This window comes from Triplophysa dalaica, chromosome 12, assembly GCF_015846415.1.
Source record: "Triplophysa dalaica isolate WHDGS20190420 chromosome 12, ASM1584641v1, whole genome shotgun sequence".
Lineage (NCBI taxonomy): Eukaryota > Metazoa > Chordata > Actinopteri > Cypriniformes > Nemacheilidae > Triplophysa > Triplophysa dalaica.
Window position 1 is genome coordinate 6849115 of NC_079553.1, and position 18512 is coordinate 6867626.

Genomic DNA, 18512 nt, shown 5'->3' on the forward strand with positions numbered 1-18512 from the left:
GAAGGAATAGCCAAGATCTAAAGTGAACTTAGACTGATCGATTAATGTCATAAGGTGTCCTGTCTCAACCTGATTTGAGACTTCTTTAGTTATATGTCACCTCGTTTTATAATAACATGTCTTTTTAAATGTCATGTCTTTGCTTTATCTGTAAGATTGCTTGACAGAATGGAATATTAATTTAAACTATAGGCCCTTTATAGGGGATCTGATCAAACTCGATTGAGAGGTGTTTTCCAGACAAGATGCTGAAAAATCTTATGTTGTTGTTGTCAATGGTATGAGTCATAAGTTAAACCAACGTAACACTACATTGTCTAAGAACAGAACCTTTCTTATCAGTTAGTTATAGGTACTCCGATGATCTGACCCTCTGTGAATTTGCTAAAATACAGGAAGACAGGTTGAACCTGGCAGGTTTCCCGACAACAACTGAGGGAGATCCCCAGCGGAGATCCAACCGGTTTCCTGACAGGCACGAGCGTGAGGTTAAAAGGTGCTGCTGAAAGGAAAGCAAAACTGCACACCTGTTATTCAACAAGTTATCGTTCACGTCGCCGCATGCATGTATGACAAAGTCGCACTGAGCGATAAAAAGAAAAGGCTGTCAAATTCAGTGCCCAGACATGACGCATGAAACAACCATCGAACAAGCGAATCGAAACCGCACGCTTTCTATGCGGATCTAAAGCGAAACCATTGCCTTACTCTGCAGAAATAAATGCTATTAAAAGTGCCTAAAATATGAGTCGCACCTAAAGCAAAGTATCTCTGAATAAACGTTCACGAATGCAGTCAAAATCGTTTTGCAAATGGGTAACTGAAAGGCTTTCGAGTTGAACGGGGAAACCCCATCTATTACACGACTTCCTAATTTTCAGAGATAGAGACTCTGTAAAATTATTTCAGACTGAATCGGGTCGTGAAGGGAGCGAGCAGTACAGTCCCGCCTTCAAGACGACATCACGCCTTATTGGCATATTGACATAAGCCTACCCTAAAATTTCGCATCATTATTGTAATTAGGAAAGCCGACTGCACGGTTCCTGCGCTTTTGAAATGTATTCTGCGTTTTGTAATTTAATTGTTTTCAGCATTAAACTTTAAAATATCAGTCGATTACTATTAGGCGCTCCACTTAGCTGTGCTTAAACTTCTTAAACGAAGCATATGTAAGTATTGTTATTAATCAAGGCGATCTACGATCTGGGGATGATAGTGATTTTAGGTTATGAAAAAACGTTAGACTGACGAAATGTTGACAGAAGGATTGATCTAGAAAAGGACCTATATAGTTTACCAGAGGACAATGACCATGAGCGGCAGTAATCACACTGTGCCATCTGCACCGCTGGACCTGACCAACAAAACAAGAGAGCGCGTGAGCTGCAGTCAACGATCGACGGACGAAAAACAGGTGGAATCGGCGCACAGGTGCATCAATGGACAAGCAATTAATCCACGGGACACTTTTAATGGTTCGACGTCTCCATCAGACGATGCGAAAGTCATGGTACAAACCAGATCGATCACACCTCAGATGAAATGCGACAAATCGACGGACACTGCAGGAAAACTGGCAGATCACTCGTTTTCCAAACTTCCGATCAGGAAACGTCCTTTTCCTGTTGACCCATCCAGTGAGAGTGAACCGCAAAACAAACTTAAAGATGAGAGATGTGCCCCCGTTTCAAAAGCGCATAGAAACGAGAGTCATTCAGACAGGGATGCTCGGAGGACAGCGAATGATCATGAAAGGAACTCCCCGTTCTTGCAAGCTTTCCCTGCTTGTTGTAAGTTACTTTTTATGATCACTCGCATTGTTTGAAGTAATGTATTACGGTCGAGATGAATGTATTTATTAAAAATTGCCACCTGTGTTAGTTTATTGCTATACATAAAAGCTTCTTGTCATTTTGAAAGTGATGTGTCCACGCGCGTAACTGCGTTATGATTGCGCAGTCATGGTCAACCCAGTGAGCCAGCGATCCACAGTCAATGCGAAACCATTGCGCTTATCATTTAAGATGTGGTTCAGTAGCGTACTAAACGTTTCAGTGGGATAATATAATCGCCATTATTCTGCTGAAAACTACAACATAACACGTCATTATTTTACTTTATTTAAATAAAAAAATTGTTTATAACACTGTTATATATAATTAAAATGTTATATCGTAATTATCATGTGCAAAAGCCTACTTAGGCTATAGAAAAACATTTCATACAGCGAATCTTAAAGGGTTAGTCACCCAACATTTTAAGTCATGTCATCATTTACTCACCCTCAAGTTGTTTCAAACCTGTATACATTTTATTGTTTTGCTAAACACATATATTTGGAAGAATGCTTGTAACCAAACAGTTGTGGGTCACTATTGACCACCATAGTAGGAAATTAAACCACTATTGGTAGTCAATGGTGCCCCAGAACTGTTTGATTTCCAACATTCTTCAAAATGTCTTCTTTTGTGTTTAATAGAACGAAGAATTGTGTACAGGTTTAAAACTTGAGGGTGAGTAAATGATGACATAATTGTAATTTTTAAGTGAACTAACCCTTTAAGTTTGGTTTAAACGGGATAGTTCACCCACAAAAAGTAAAATCTTTCATAATTTATTCATCCTCATCTCATTCAAAACCTTACTCTCTTCCTTGGAACACAAAGATATTTTGAAGAATGTTGGTTATTAAAGGTCCAGTCAGTGAAATCTAGCGGCAAGGTGGCGAATTGCAACCAACTGCTCACTCCACCCCTCCCGTTCGAAACACTTCGATAGCTGACAGAACGGTGAATTACATGAAAGGGGACCCGCGTTGTTTGTAGATAGAAATAGCTCATTCTAAGGTAATAAAAACATAATGCTTCATTGTGTAAGCTCTTTATACACCTCTGAACCCACAGTTATGTATATTATATTGCATTTCTGTCAATACATCCTCCAAAAAAGGTCACACTGGACATTTAAACAACATTGCCTTCCACAAAAGAAAGTCAGGTAGTTTCGAATGACATTAAAAAAACATGACAGAAGTTTATTTTTGGGTGAACCTTCCGTTTAATGATAATAAACCCATTTAAAATCATAGTATGATTATAAGAAGACCTGATTTTATTGCTTTAAGTATGTCATGCTTTGTAAGCTAATGAACCATGATTCCATTATTACAGTAAATATAAAACTTTCTATAAAGCTTTCTCTTGTTACTTGTTTTTGGCACATCAAATGCTTTGTATATAATCCATTTCAGAGCAAGTAGTTTTGCAGCGATTGTTATGGTTTTGTTAATATTCGTGTTCCTCTGGAGTCTTTGCAGGCTGTCCGTATAACCAGTGGCCTCATCAACACACAGGTGGTCCATCGCTTTCATCTCCTCCTCCAGTGGAGAGCTCAGAGAGGCCGTTGGCAGATATTGCTGCAGCAACACATCAAGATGAAGATGGTGACACGTGAGTCATTTGCCCTTTTTTGAGTCATCTCAAACATAATTGTCGTTCAGGAATGGATTATGGTGAAACACGTGTGGTTCCAGAATGGCACCAATGCCTATGAGATTAGATCAAATGTTACTGTAAGTCTAAAATCCATTTAAGAACTCTGAACTGGAAACAGGAAACACATAAACAAATAAAATGCATACATTGAATGCATAGTATTTTTACAAACAAACATTTATATGCAAATAATTAAAGTTGAATTGCAAATGGCTTCATTACTAACGGTAATTATGTGTTTGCATTTGGCATAATGTCAATGTCATTTACTTTTGGAAACTCAGATTATCGCAGTTACATTTTGATAGTGTTAATTTTTTATCATCTTTTTTTATTTTAGTCTTTGTCTGACGACAAATATACTTTTACGTTTTTCTTATTTAGTCATCCTTATCCTGTTTTTGTTAAGTTTTAAGTTTAGTCGACTAAATGACTATGCATTTTCGTCTCGTTTTAGTCAATTCAAACTGAGTCACATTTTCGTCATACTGTTATGGTTAAAATGATAAAAAAATACAATTTGGCAAAAATTATAAATCACCGTGATTGTTGTCATTTGAGAAATTTGTTTTTATATTTCATTATGAGTAGCTCTCTCTTTTACCAATAAACACAAATCAATAGAATGTCAAATAATGTGCATAGTTTGTTCTACTTCATCTAGCTTCATAAAAAGTGCATAGGCCAATTTTTAGACATCCAACCTCTTCCTTAAGTTCTCACACAAATTACTAGCATTTTTCTGATGCCCGCAAAATATTGACAATTCCCCGGAAACAACTCGATTGACCGTGAAGAAGAACCCACGCGGTATTCACAGAGAGGGATGTCTTTATTCAGCAACCATAATCGCCAACAATGTAGTGAAGATCAACGCGGGTCGATCAGCTCATGAGAGAGCACAGACTGGCTGGAGATCGCCAAACTCTTGTTTATTGACTTGAGATCCTCAACGGCGCTTTCACAGTGAGACCATTTGTGTATGGTTTCCAAATTGCACAAATTACGTCACCCACTGGGCAGAAAACATATACTTTTTTATCCTTTCATCCCTGTTTGGGGGATCTGAACTCCTGTCATCTGTCGACAGCAAACATGAACGCTTATACAACAGAGGGTCACACAAAAAAATAATCTCGTCTTCGTCCTGGGAAAATAGTAGTTGACGAATATTTTTCGTCATTATTTTATTAACAAAATTAACAGTACATTTTGACTCATGCTTATTCAGTCATCCAACAAAATAGTGTAATCATAGTCCCAGTATTGATTCTCTAACACAAGTTATAACTGAGACACTGTGAAAAAAGAATAAAGTAAAGGACACACTCAGCACGTTCCGCTGTTTTATCTCTGAAAGTAATTGAGGGAATTGTGGGTATGAGTGAGAGTATTCTCACTGTATCGTGTGTGTGTTTTGGGGATGGCGTATATTTGTTTGCCATAGATGGACACTTTCAAGTTTGGCACTAACACAAGCACATTTACATTTACACTCTAATATCTGAACCTTTATAGTACAAGAATATAACTTCTCATGTGAGCGAAACTTCTCCAAAAGTGACACCTGCTGTCATGCAATACAGATATCAGTATGTAGTCAGCATGGGACTTTGCTTTAGCCTTTAATGCTTAGTAAGCAAAGTGAAAGATTGCGTTGAGATAAATCATGATAAAATATGGGACATTACAATTTCAATCTTGTTTTTGATGCAACTCACTTTGCACTTTTAAAAATACTAAACAATCCCATGTTTGATATATTAAATGTTTGATTTTAAATGTTTGTATTTAGATTGCGTTCTTTTTTTGTGATATTTCTAAACCACATGTTTCCCTGAGCTGTTGTCGATGACACTTCATAGAATAGCATTTAAAAAAACACACAGACAAACACAACATACAAACACACACATACACATCTTTCTATCTGTCTGTCTGTCTCTCTTACAAACATACACCCCTCCTTCCCCCCGGCTTTTACGTCAATGAGCGTCTCGTGCTCTCACCTTGTTTTTCTTCATAGCGCTTCATAGACCCTCACTTTCGGGAAAGCCTGCTATGAGCGCAAGCCTGTTGTGTGACTGCGGTTTTCTCAGGTGTCTTTCTCTCTCTCTCTCTCTCTTTAATCTTTTTTTCAGGGCTTTGTGTGATTAAAATGAATGGGCTCAAAAACCCAAACATCCGCTCCTCACTTCCTCCTTTACCGCTTTTTCTCTTTAACTTACCAGTCTCTCTCTGTCTCTCTCTCTCTCCCCTATTTCCCGGTTCGTAATGCTTATAAATTTCTGTGGCCTTTCTTCACTTATTACTATCATTATCTAATACCCTCTTTATCCCATTTTCTCTCTTTAACTCTATAGTCGGCACATGTTTAAAGATGGATTAGACATAGGCAATCATTTTTAGCTTCACTATAAAGTGCTAAGTAAATAAAGTGCACCCTAAAGCATTTTGCACCAAGGTCCTTGGTATGACCTGTGTGATTACCAATGTAGTTTCGTAGTTTGTGTATAATGTTAAATTCTCTTATTAGTTTTTTTAACAACTTTTTGTCTATTAAAAAAAACATGTAAAAAGGTTAAAGGGATAGTTTACCCATTTTTTTTAATTCTGTCTTCATTTACTCAACCTCGAGTTTTTTCAAACCTGTATACATTTCTTGGTTCTGTTCATCTGCTGAACACAAAAGAAGACATTATGAAGAATGTGGGACAGCAAGCGGTTCTGGGGCACCATAGTTTGAAACCACCCAAGTTTGAAACAACTTGAGGGCGAGTAAATGATGACATAACTTACATGTTTGGGTGAACTATCCCTTTCAGTATGTGACTTGTTACGTTACGTCACATCAGTTACACAAACAGCGGTTATCAGTTGGTTAGACAATTACATGAAGTGGCAACACAACACAGTACCAAACATTTTATTTAATGCAGAACTGTGTCATGTCAAACTTTAAACCTTTATTATAGGAATTTGCAATTATAGTGTGGTACAGTTCCAAATTTAAGTTTCTTTATCTCTATATATGCGTTCAAATTGAATTGCACATATAAACTTTGACATCAACAACCGAACATATGGGAACATCTTTTCCTATTCTTATATAAGTTTTAAGCAATATTGGATTTGCTATACTACTTATCCATTTTTAAATCTTTTTTCCTACATTCTCTCAGACTTACAGCCTGTCACTTACTATTAAAATTACTAACCTTAACAAGATGAAGCTGAATGTACCATCACTGGGTGTAGATGTAGCTTATGTATATTGTGATGGCCGTTCTCAGCTTTCAGGCTGTATGAGCTCATGGAGCAGCTTTGTGCTTTGACACAATGTAACCTTCACTCTTACCTTGTTTTAGAATTTAAGGTCCTTGCTGTAAGTGTAACAGTTTGTGTGTGTATTTGCAGTATGTTTTGCTGAGGTTGTTATGTCATACATCTATCTTGTTTGCTGCGGCAACAGGTCTGCGCTAGAGGGGATGTTAGAGGTTTGCTTTTCTGGGGTGCACAGGATGCCACACATGCGCCACTGCCCTGCCAAGAGCCCTTCATCTCATTCAGATGTGCAGGTTCCTACGTCAGTCTCAGCTAAAGCCTTATCTGGGGCTGCGGTCTAACTAACTCTCTGTCACTTCCAGGAACCCAAAGTTTCATCTGTAGAAGAGAAAGAGAGAGTGAATGAAAAACTGTACTTTAAACTGAACACTGACACCCAGGCCAATGATCATGACAGATAACAAAGATTTAGTTTTCGTTTGATTTGATTGGATCTGTTCAAACATGCACAAAATATCGCTTCTTGTGTTTAACATTAGCCTGTTCATTCGAATGATATAAATATGAAATGTCAAATTAACTTATCAGCCACAAAGTTGCAGACCCTGATCACTGTTGACAACAGATTTAAAGATTTTTTGCTGTGACTCAATGTGAGAGATTTCTAGAGTTACTGACACAAAATCTTTAAGTTCACACGTCCAAACCCTGTGTCCATCAGCATCTACAATAATTAATGACTGTACACTTTTTTTGTAAGGATGGAATTTAGTGCTTGCACAAGACCCCAGACCGGTCACACCACAGTAGCTGTGTAAATATACAGTCCTCAAATTTGATAAATACTCCATATCAAACAGGAATGACACAGGATCATGCACACAGTTCAGAAGAAGCACGATTTCCTGGAGTACACTGAGCATTGAGGTCATTTACAGGAAAGGAGGAGAATAAGTACTGAATTAAGTTACAAATAATCTCTTCTGCTTTCAGACTCAAAAGCAAGGAACAGAGAAGCTGTGACTTGGCAGATCAATCTGTTCTTGCGGGTCAAAGCATGAGTCAGGGTAGCTTGTATTCGGTTTGACTAAATTGATCGTCTCTTCCTCATTTAAGTTTTATGGAGTAATTTGTTTTAGTGGGGACTGTCAAATGCATTTTTCAGGAGGGCATAGTGCGGCTAACATGCTGTGACATCTGAATGAATCGACAGACATAGAGTAAATCTTGTATTGTATTCTAAATAGAGGTCTGTAATGAAAAACTGGCATTTTTAACATCATGTGTTTTGGAAACCACCTATAAGCAGGATGAACATGGCTCTTTGGTCATTTATTGAAATAAAAAGTTGTTATAAGTGGCTTTTGATTTTAGACCATCATCATTGTTGTCTTCCGAAAATATTGCAACAATCGAATTACCTACATTAGACAACAAGTGCAGAATAGGACAACATCTACAGTTTGTTGACAAAATAAATAATGACCTTTCCTGTTCTTCTTCAAAACAAATGTCCATCTTTAGACATTTAGACAGTCATGGTCTGATGCTTATTGAGTCAGACTCGTGACCAGAAGGTTGCTGGTTCGATTCTCAGGGCCGTCGGGTAATGACTCAGCCCTTGAGCTTGGCACCTTACCCCTACTTGCCCCTCGGGCGCTGCAGTGATAGCTGCCCACTGAGTGTAGATGTGTTCATGACTTGCTGTGCGTGTGTTCACTACTCACTGGATGGGATTAAGGCAGAGGTCACATTTCGGGTATGGGTCACCATTTCTGACAAATAGGTCACTTTCATATTCATAAATCTTGATGCAAAACATTGACATTTAACATCTACAAGATGATCATCTTCTGCAAGTCTGCAGGCTCATAAACCTTTAAATTCTTCAGTATTGTTTTGTTATGTAAAAGTTATGTAAGAGAATCTAGCATGATGAGCAATTCAGACAGTCTTGTAAGGCAACGTGCCCACTGGTTTGTCAATATAGTGTAAATATGCTTATATATAAAAAATATTGTTTTTCTTCGTAGAGGTTTCTCAGGGTTTCATGGGAAGTTCTGGTAGAGGAGTCTGAAAAGCCCCTAACGCAGCTGTAAATAAAATAATAATTACTATTTAAAACAGAAAGAACGATGCCATTGTCCCTGAGGGCAGGAAGTGACTTCAAACCAAAGTAGCTGTTACTGGAAGTTGTTTTAGAAAAAAACCATCACATAAAAATGTCATGCCGAGTTCCTCTCTCTCGTGCGGTTTTCTTCCTGTTCCCAAACTTTAGCCTCAATGCTCTCACCTCACATAGAGTGAGGTGTTCTGTGAAATGATAGGGAGATAAGCATTTCCCTGTTCTCACAGACATTTGTAAGAGGTTGCATTTAAAGCCACCGTGCACAAGATGAGTCATACACATAGTTGTTTTGCAAACCTTTAGTCACTCAATCAGGTGAAGGGTCAACAAGTGAACTAATAAGACTTCTACTGGTCAATCGAAAGAGAGAAACACCTGTTTTGGCTATAAACCCTGTTTTTAACTAAACAGCATTCTTTTTAGTCACCATTAAAGAAGGATGAATACATGAATATTTTATTTATTGTTGGTGCGTTTATAGGATTATGTGTTTGAAGTTTATTAACATTCTCTGCTTAACAATACTAGATTGAAATATAGCAGAAATTACAAACAAATATAATATATAAAATAAGATTTTAGTGGAGTAGGCGGGGCGAGACCGTGGTTCGAATCACGTAAGAGATCGGGAGCATATAAGAGAACGAGCGACCGGACCGTCGAAGAGAGAGGATCGGGCCCGAACATGTTTTACATTTGTATTTGTATTTATGTTTTGTTCGCTGGCGGTCGGCCGTGAGGGGCCGCCGGCTGTTACTACTTTATTAAATGTTTAAATGTTATCCGGTTCCCATCTCCTTCCTTCCTTTTAATGAACCTTGTTACAAAGATATAAAACAATAATAGAGATATGAAATATGCATCCATTCACTCACGCACATAGAGCATAAAAAAGTATAAAACATTCATGTACAACTGCAGATGTGGACCCTTAGCATCCGCATTACAATAATTGAAGTCTAATATAAAAAGCAATGGTAGAACTTGCATAACGTTTTGTCCTTGCTTGGGGTAATGTCAAATTGCTTTGCTTCCTAAGAAGCCGACCAGTTTTTTCAGCCATGGTTGGTGGAAAAAGATCATGGAGGGGATGATTATTCTGGGCCATCTTTTGCATGAGTTCATGTTTCTTTGTCTTTGTGGATGCATTTATAGGCCTCTTCACATTGCTGTGGTTAAGGAGAACGGTGAATTGGTCTGGTGGCTTATTGAAATATTTCGACGGGCACACAGAGACCTAGACATTTTCAATAACCTACGACAGGTGAGTCTATAAAAACACACAAACACACATATAAACAAGCAAATAAACTGTGTTTATTAGTAGATGTAATTACTATTGTAGAAAGAAACAGGAACGTTCAAAATGTAATGCTCAGAAGAATATAAAACTGAAACCTGCTTAAAGTGATAGTTCACCCCAAAATAAATCATTTACTCACTCTCTTGTCATTTCAAACCTGTATGACTTTCTTTCTATCACAAAAAAACAAAATAAGACTTTTTTTAGAATCGTATTAACTTGCCCCCATTCACTTGCATTGGTTTTGTGTCAGTGTTGTTCAGTTACCAACATTTTTCAAAATATCTTCTTTTGTGTTCTGCGGAAGAAAGACAAAGGTTTGAAATGACAAGAGTGTGAGTAAATTATGACAGAATGTTGGGTTTAACTATGACTTAAATATTGCTTTTATCTGGTTTCCCCACGTGGTCTAAAAGGGTGTTAGGCATCTAGCTGACAATAAAATAAATCGGTCACACTTTATCTTAATTTTCGATTCTCGGTATTAATAAACCATTAACTATTACTTTTGCCCCAGAAAAACTACTAATTTGTTGCTTATTAATAGTTAGTAAGGTAGTTGTTAGGTTTAGGTTTAGGTAGGATCAGGGAAGTAAAATATGGTCATGTTGAATATGTGCTTTATAAGTACTAATAAACAGCCAATATGCAAAAAATAGGCATCTAGTAAGAAACTAGTTAATAGTGAGAATTGATCCCTATACTAAAGTGTTACCAATTATGCATGCAATAAACTATGATTATATATTGTTTCCCAACCGAAGATTTCCCCCCAGTCAAGTCAGCCTTGTACCAGGCCTGTTTTTACTGGCTCAAGCTCCTTTTTCCCAGCATAATGCTCAGGTCTTGAGCAGAAGATGCAATCCTTGCACACGTTTTTCTCACAAGCAGGTCCTTTAGAGTTCGGTGGCTGCCACAAAACACACAGCCTCCGTCATCTGCCTGGCCTGTCTCATACGTCAGAGCTATTATGAATGCACAGACCCACCATACTGTTCCCAGGCTTTCACGTCCTGTTCTTCATTTTCTAGTTGTGTTAACGCACACTTCCACCATTCTCACCCATCTGCATTATCAATTACCGCCAATGCATGTCTAGCTTGACCTCAAAAATCACCTCAAATTGGTGTTTAGGTTTCACTCGGCTAACAGGCAGTCTTCACAAACACTTGTATGCACACACCATACAGTTACCAGAAGCTGCGCATGTGTCTCTCAGCTGCGGCCTGAAACTCTTTTACTGTCAGATTGCTGAGGTTAAGTTTTGTGTTATATCCTGTCTTCAATTGTTATTTCCCCAGAAATGTGAAGTACACATTAGCATGTCTTTGAAGCTTGGATTGAGCTTTGAGTTTGACGCACAGTCTGCAGCATTCTGCATTTGCTTTCTGTTCGGAGGAATTTTAATAATGATGATGCTATATATTCAATATTTTAAAGCCATCTAAGCGGTTCAGTCCTGCAGAAAGTGTTACTACAGATATTTTTATTACTACATCACTGTCTGTATCACTAGAACTGTTACATGCCAGAATGACTTGTATCAGAGTCTGCGTCTTTCTGCTCTTCACATCATGCCTCCCACTTGACTATTACAACCAACAATGACATTGACATTTGAAATGCAGATCCGAAGAACAATGTGTGAGTGAGTGAGTGAGTGAGTGTGTGTATGCATAATAACAAATGCATGATAGGTTCATATGATATGATAGGTTCAGTCAAGAGAACCATAAATAAGTTTGCATAATCAGTATAAGGTACATTTGTATGAACTTGTGTGCCAAGACAATTAAAGCGGCTCTATGTGTATGAAGTTATGTATCCTTGTTCCGAGAAGTCACATGACAGACTCGCACTTTTGGTTGTTTCTCAACATACCTTGTGTTGAGGTTTTCAGGGTATTAAAAGGGACTTTCCCTTTCTCTCTCTCTCTCTCTCTCTCTCTCTCTCTCTCTCTCGCTCACTCGCTCAGGCCCTCTCTGTGGTAACATATTCATCTCTTTAATTCTGAATAAGAAAATGTGTGTGTCTTCAGCACACATTGACCCATGGAAACTTTTACAGATATTACAGATATTTGTGTAGCTTTCATAACAAAACCCATTACATGCATTTAAATGCATGTTATAAGAAAGTGGCATATATGTTTATATGAACATATTTTTGTTTTACATGTCTTAACTTGTCATCATTGTTAAATCATGCTGGATTTAGTTTCAGTTTACTAGAATGTGTTCTTGGCTCACACCTCTGTGTCATGAGTCTTCCCCTTATTCAGCCAACATTTCCTTCTTTTTTTTTCTGTGTTTACACTCTGGAATGTGAATCTAAGGACAAACTGCAGGGGAAAGGAAAGGGATTTTCCCTTTCTGATCCATCTCTTCCCTTCATCATCCGTCCTCTCACTCCCTCGGCTCATTTCCGGCTCCTCCTGACCCTTTCTCTATCCCCTTCACAATTTCTCCCCCTCCCTTCAAAGCACTTACAGTTTAATTCGAAAACTTTAATGATTGTTTATTGGCCAGTTTTCAGGTTCAAATAACATGACAAAAGCCTGTTACAATAAGACAGTAACAAGTAACATCCTCTCTAATGCAGTTTTTCTAGTCTTGCATAAGAATGATCCATCACTGTTCCTGATTCCTCATGGTTTAGATTTATATATAATTTATCACACAAATTGTACATGTGTGGTAACATGTCATCTATCCTGCGCACATCAGCCAGTGTGTGATGTTGGGTGAGTCAGACAGGATTCAGGGAAATAGGAGCATTGTTTTCATAGGAAAGGGAGGGCCATAGGCATTGTGACACCAGAGGAATTTCTGTCTTCTGTCTCTGCGTACTTTTTTCAACTGTGCCTTACTGGAACATCATCTTTTCTTTGCCAAATCACACCCCTTTCCCCTAGTGCCAATATAGAGCTGACTCTACCTGCACCAACTGATGCTAATCTTTAGTAGATATTATTATAAACCACAACCCTCTTTCTGTATATTTAATGTCAACAAAACTCTATACCAAGCTTGTTGCTTTAAGTCATATTTGTTAAATGTAGAGTATTTAGGTTCAATATAAAAAAAGATAAAGGGAAAGTTCACCCTTAAAAAAGAAATCATCAATTATTCTGTCTCATGTCATTTAAAATCAGGAAGATACTATGAGAAATGTCTTACTGGGTTTGTGTCCTACATTGGGAGTCAATGTGGGCCGGTGTTGTTTGTTTACCAACGTTTGAAATAATGAAATAAATAACTTCTTTTTGGTGAACTATCCCTTTTATAGGCTCTACTGCAACGTATATGAAATGTCAAAGAAATGAACCTTGTAACAATTTTTTTATGTCTTGCCGTTTTCTCTTTCATTATTGTTTTGACTAATGAAATTGTTAGTTCATTTTGGTTTTATTGTGTTTCTGTCAACATGCAGTACTTTCATTCTTTGAACGAAAGCATTTACTCTTAGGTGAAGGAAGCAAAGTAAAGTTTTACATGGTTCAATAAACATCTGTCAAATGTTAGAAAGTTTCCAAAAATTCACTCTTGCATGCACAGTTTGTTTACTTAATAGACCATGTTTGTGCACAATGGATTGGTTTCCCCAGGGATGTTCTAAATGGGCCGTTTACCTAATTATCTTAAGATCTGCAAAACTGACCTTTAACCTGTTAGACAAGTTCCAGGTTAGCAGATGCATTTACAGGAATCCACACCAGGATATGACTCAACCTATCAGAGCAAATAAACCTGTACAGTTTATCAGACATTGGACTGATAGACTTCCCTAAAGCACTGAATAAATATTTATGCATATATCTATATACATAATTTACCTATAGATAAATACAGTATTATATACACATATTTATTCTGTATATATACATATGTCCATATGAAATAGAAGGTGGAATTTTGATCAAGTGCTCTAAATGTAGTTGCCTCTTTTGTGTATTCATTATTGACTAAATCAGTAAACCTTCTACTCTTACAGACACCATTGCACTTGGCTGTCATCACCCATCAGCTCAATTTGGTGAAAGCTCTGCTGGATGCAGGTGCTGATCCTGGAGCTCTGGACCGTCATGGGCAGACAGCGTTGCATCTGTGTTGTGAGCATGGAGAGGCCAACTGCCTCGATGTCATTCTCAGACACTACTTGCACAATCCCTCACCCCACCTGGAGATCAGGAACTATGAAGGTGAGTACTGGGGCACATCGGGTATAAGGGGCCTGATAAATTCGAAGTGAAAACTTATTTTTTTGCATGCAACCTATAAAATTAGTGAATTTACTATATTGTATTTGCATGTCAGACAGAGAGGGCTGTTGCTGTGTACTGTTTCACTAGGGGGCAGTAAACAAAACAATGCTTAATGGCCAAGTCTTGAATTCACATTTATGCATTTGGCAGACTTTTTTATCCAAAACGGACAATTACATCCATGAAAGTTGGGTTGCTTACTTACATTTGCAAAAATGTGTAGTATGTGAGCACACAACAATGTAACACAACTTTGAACTCTATGTTTAGAAATGATTATGCTGATCAGAATAGAGGGAAGTTAAGTATCTCTGTATATGCTATTTATTTATGTGTGGATTTAGGACAAATCAGATATTGTCATAAATAGACTTTATTACAGTACTTAATTTGATTTATATATAGTATTATTTATTATTTAGTATAACTAAACAGTTCTTGCAGTGTAGTTGGTATTAGTTTTATTCATGGGTGTGAAATGCAAGATGAGGCATTTCCTGTTCACTGACGTACAAGAGAAATACATCCTTTTAACGTCACCATTAAAAAAGCCCCCAGAACCACAGAAGAGGGGTATTGTTTATTAATGTGTTGCTCAATGAAACGTCATGCTTGCTTCAGTGGGTGATTTTTTTGTTAAATAACAGGTCTGACTCCCCTTCACCTTGCCGTACAGAACAGAGATAAAAAATTGGCAAAAATCTTATTGGACAGAGGAGCTGAGATCAATTCTGGGGTCAGTAAATTTGTCATTAATTCTTAAGCACCCTACATCCTGATCTGTTGTCATATGTGATTACATGTTTCCCCTTTGCATGAACTGTATGTTCGCCTCCCTGTCCTATTTCTCTATATAGTGATCTCAGGGGTTAATTAAACAAGAATTAATTGTTGTTTTTCCTCTTAAAACACAGGATAATAAGAGTGGCCGCAGTCCACTGATGCATGCTGTAGAAAATGACTGCATTGACATGGTCAGCTTACTGATCGAGGTATGTGCGTCAGCAAATATTTTTTGTCTCATACTACCCTCCCAAATACTTCAAAGGCTATGAGTCAGCTCTTTGGCAGAGCAAGTTCAGTTGAAGTCACCATTGTCCAACGCATTTGTGACAGTCTGTTCCTTTCATTATTTTTGTGAACTTCTCTGATAGAGGCATAGGAGGCAACGCGTAACTATGGGGCTTAAACTTTGTTGCCCCTTAAAGTAGTTTGACTAGAAAATGAAAATCCAGTTTAATTGTATTTACTCGTAATGTTTACACTCTCTCTCTTTGTGCTGTGTCTTTCAGAGTAGGTGTGATGTGAATGCACAGTCTTACAGTGGGAACACAGCTTTACACAGCGCCTGTGGCAGAGGTCGAATAGAGATTGTCAGGCTATTGCTGAAGAATGGAGCTGACAGTAGTTTAAAAAACAACCACAATGACACCGCCATCATGGTAGCAAATAATAAAAAGGTGAGAAATGAAAAATTGTAGGGAGGATTAGTGTATAGTCTTGATGGAAACATGTGTCCAAAAGATATTTAGTAGTTTGATGATGTGTTTAATTCTGAGTTATTATAGTTAAATATTAGTTTTATCATAGTTTTATTACAATTTTAGATGATTTTTTATTTTTTTATTTATTGTTTTTAACAAAACAATCCTAAAAAATACAGAGATAAAACAGTCAAATCATTTTTATTAAAACAGTCAATAGACAATATACAAAAAATACAAACACTGCCAACAAGTGGTAGTTCCCAAGACATGGTTTCATTTTTCTTGCAGAAATCAACATGCATCATAATTTCCATCTTAGTCAGATGACTGAACTTGTATAACTCCAGTGATTATGTGATTATATCTTAAAGGTGTCTGACGTGTTGCGAGGGAAAGGCAGTGTGAAAGCACTATCGAGCAATAACGGTAAGAACCAAACACAAATGACTTATCGTTATAACTTTTATTTTTGAGCTCAGTAAGTAATTTATTTTTTTTCTTCTAGGCTCTCTGTCCCCAGGCAGCTCAAATCATTCTCCACAGTTAACTCCCACTCATAAGAGCAGCACCTCACTTTCCCCTGTGCCTTCAGTTTCACACTTGCCCCGAAGTCAGTCAGTAGAGAACATTTCAGGACGTCAATCGCCAGTGAATGGGAATGAAAACACACGTATGCCCATGTTGCCAAGATCACTTCGTAATATAACGGCAGACAATGAAGCAACGTATGGAATGCAGCTCCATCCTTTTCTGTGGTTTTCGCCGTCTTTTCCACACATCCATAGAAGGACGTTAATCGCTGGGCCCTGCTATGATATTCACAATCCACTATATTACACCAACGCACACATCATCGGTATCCCAGTCCCTGTCTCTCCATCACAGGGTACTGTTAACCAATCACGACCCTCCAGTCACAGCAGTGACCAATCAGACATGTCTACTATGAGCATAAACAGTGAAGAAAGAGCTGCAAGTTGATAGTGGCTGAACCTTTTTGTTTGACTTTTTGTGTTTAAAACAGTGACTGAATTATTTTGTGTGTGTTTTTGAGCTTATTTCAGTTCTGTGTGAATTTTGATGTCAGTTTGTCTAAATCATTTAATTGTAAATGTGGCAGAGCCAATAATTTAAATGATTATGGTGTTTTTTAATATGGTGTTTTTTATAATGCAGATCAGTGGTGAAGTCCTAACAAAAAATGTGATGTACTATACTATACACCATTGGTTCTCAGTGGGGGTACCTCCAGGGGTACTGCAGGGGTACTGCAGGGGTACGTGAGAGAAACAGACATTAAGGAATAACTAATGAAAATCAATAAATTATGATACTAGTATTTTTATATGAAATTAGGACTAAACAAAGATGCATAAAATAAATTAATACATTTAGATATAATAACTGTTTGACTCTCATTTCACTGTATTTTACAGGAAAATGTTGTTGTCTGGTCGAGGGGTACTTGAAAAAATCTTAAAAAGAGGTACTTAAGCTAAAAAAAGTTTGAGAACCACTGCTATACAACATTACTCACAACCCCAAATGGCCTACAACGATAGAAGTCTGTGTGTTTTTTTCTAGTAACATGACATTTAGTACAGCTAAATATGCCATTTATTAATAAATATATACAGAAAATATAATATGCATGATTCTTCACTTATGCTTTGATTATGAAGTTATATCATTGGATATATGCAGGTCTATGCAATAACTGTTGACCACAATACAATATTTTTACAAAACTTTTTTTAACACATCACCTACACAAGATTACATAAAATCACATGCAAGATTTTGCTTAGTAGCCTACAGAACACAGGTGGAACTTTGCCAAAACTGCTATCTCTGTGAGAATACTTGTTGTTAATTTAAGGGGAAGATATAAAGGTTATGGTGCAAATAACTTATTTTAAACGTAGAATAAACATAACAAGAATGTTTAAAACAACTGTAAAGGGAATGAGGTTACAGAGGAAAATGCGATGATAAAGTAATCCTAGTGAGCTTTTAAATAGGGCTACGGAACTGCTTAAGATAGCTAGTATTAAAAGTTGTGAAGGATATTAAAGATTCCTGATGCATCTCAAAATCATAAAGAGATAACTCATCGCATACCCAGTGAATTCATTGTCAATCTCTCTCTCTCTCTTGTATTGCAAAAATATAAAATCATTAAATTTGGATTATTTATGTTGTTTAAATATCATTTGCAATTTCTATTTTCCTTTATTTATTTGGACATCGACAAGCACACTGCATTGCAAGGTGAGGTCCTACAATACACACACGACAGCCAATAGAAACAAGTGGCAATTTTAGCCTTCTGATAAAATTATACACACAGGCCCCTTAGTATTAAACTTTTCATGTATGCAATGGTATACAAAAGCCTAATTTACTTAAAATAAAAATCGTATTTTTATACACCGGCGTGTATTTCATGAACACTGTTTGTTTTTATTGCGTTGAAATCTGGGGGCCGAGTTTTACAATGGTACCGCCCCCTCAAATTCAAACTCTGAAATCTGACTGGTCGGTTTAG

At 37.3% G+C, this 18512-nt stretch overlaps 1 protein-coding gene across 1 annotated transcript; it reads left to right on the forward strand.

The window, feature by feature from the left end:
• The first annotated feature begins 924 nt into the window (after positions 1-924).
• bcl3 (BCL3 transcription coactivator) lies at positions 925-17610 on the forward strand. The gene is made up of 9 exons (XM_056761966.1): positions 925-1793; positions 3311-3452; positions 10066-10174; positions 14207-14414; positions 15125-15213; positions 15392-15469; positions 15770-15937; positions 16336-16390; positions 16470-17610. The coding sequence occupies exons 1-9, from the start codon at positions 1310-1312 to the stop codon at positions 16943-16945; spliced, it is 1809 nt and encodes a 602-aa protein (XP_056617944.1). The 5' UTR covers positions 925-1309; the 3' UTR covers positions 16946-17610.
• The last annotated feature ends 902 nt before the right edge of the window (positions 17611-18512 follow it).

Bases quoted from the DNA above. Each gene is read 5' to 3' on its own strand.
- bcl3 (XM_056761966.1), top strand. From the start codon at position 1,310: ATGACCATGAGCGGCAGTAATCACACTGTGCCATCTGCACCGCTGGAC. The intron at 15,214-15,391 runs GTCAGTAAATTT...CTTAAAACACAG, and splicing joins GAGCTGAGATCAATTCTGGG to GATAATAAGAGTGGCCGCAG. The intron at 15,470-15,769 runs GTATGTGCGTCA...TGTGTCTTTCAG, and splicing joins TGGTCAGCTTACTGATCGAG to AGTAGGTGTGATGTGAATGC.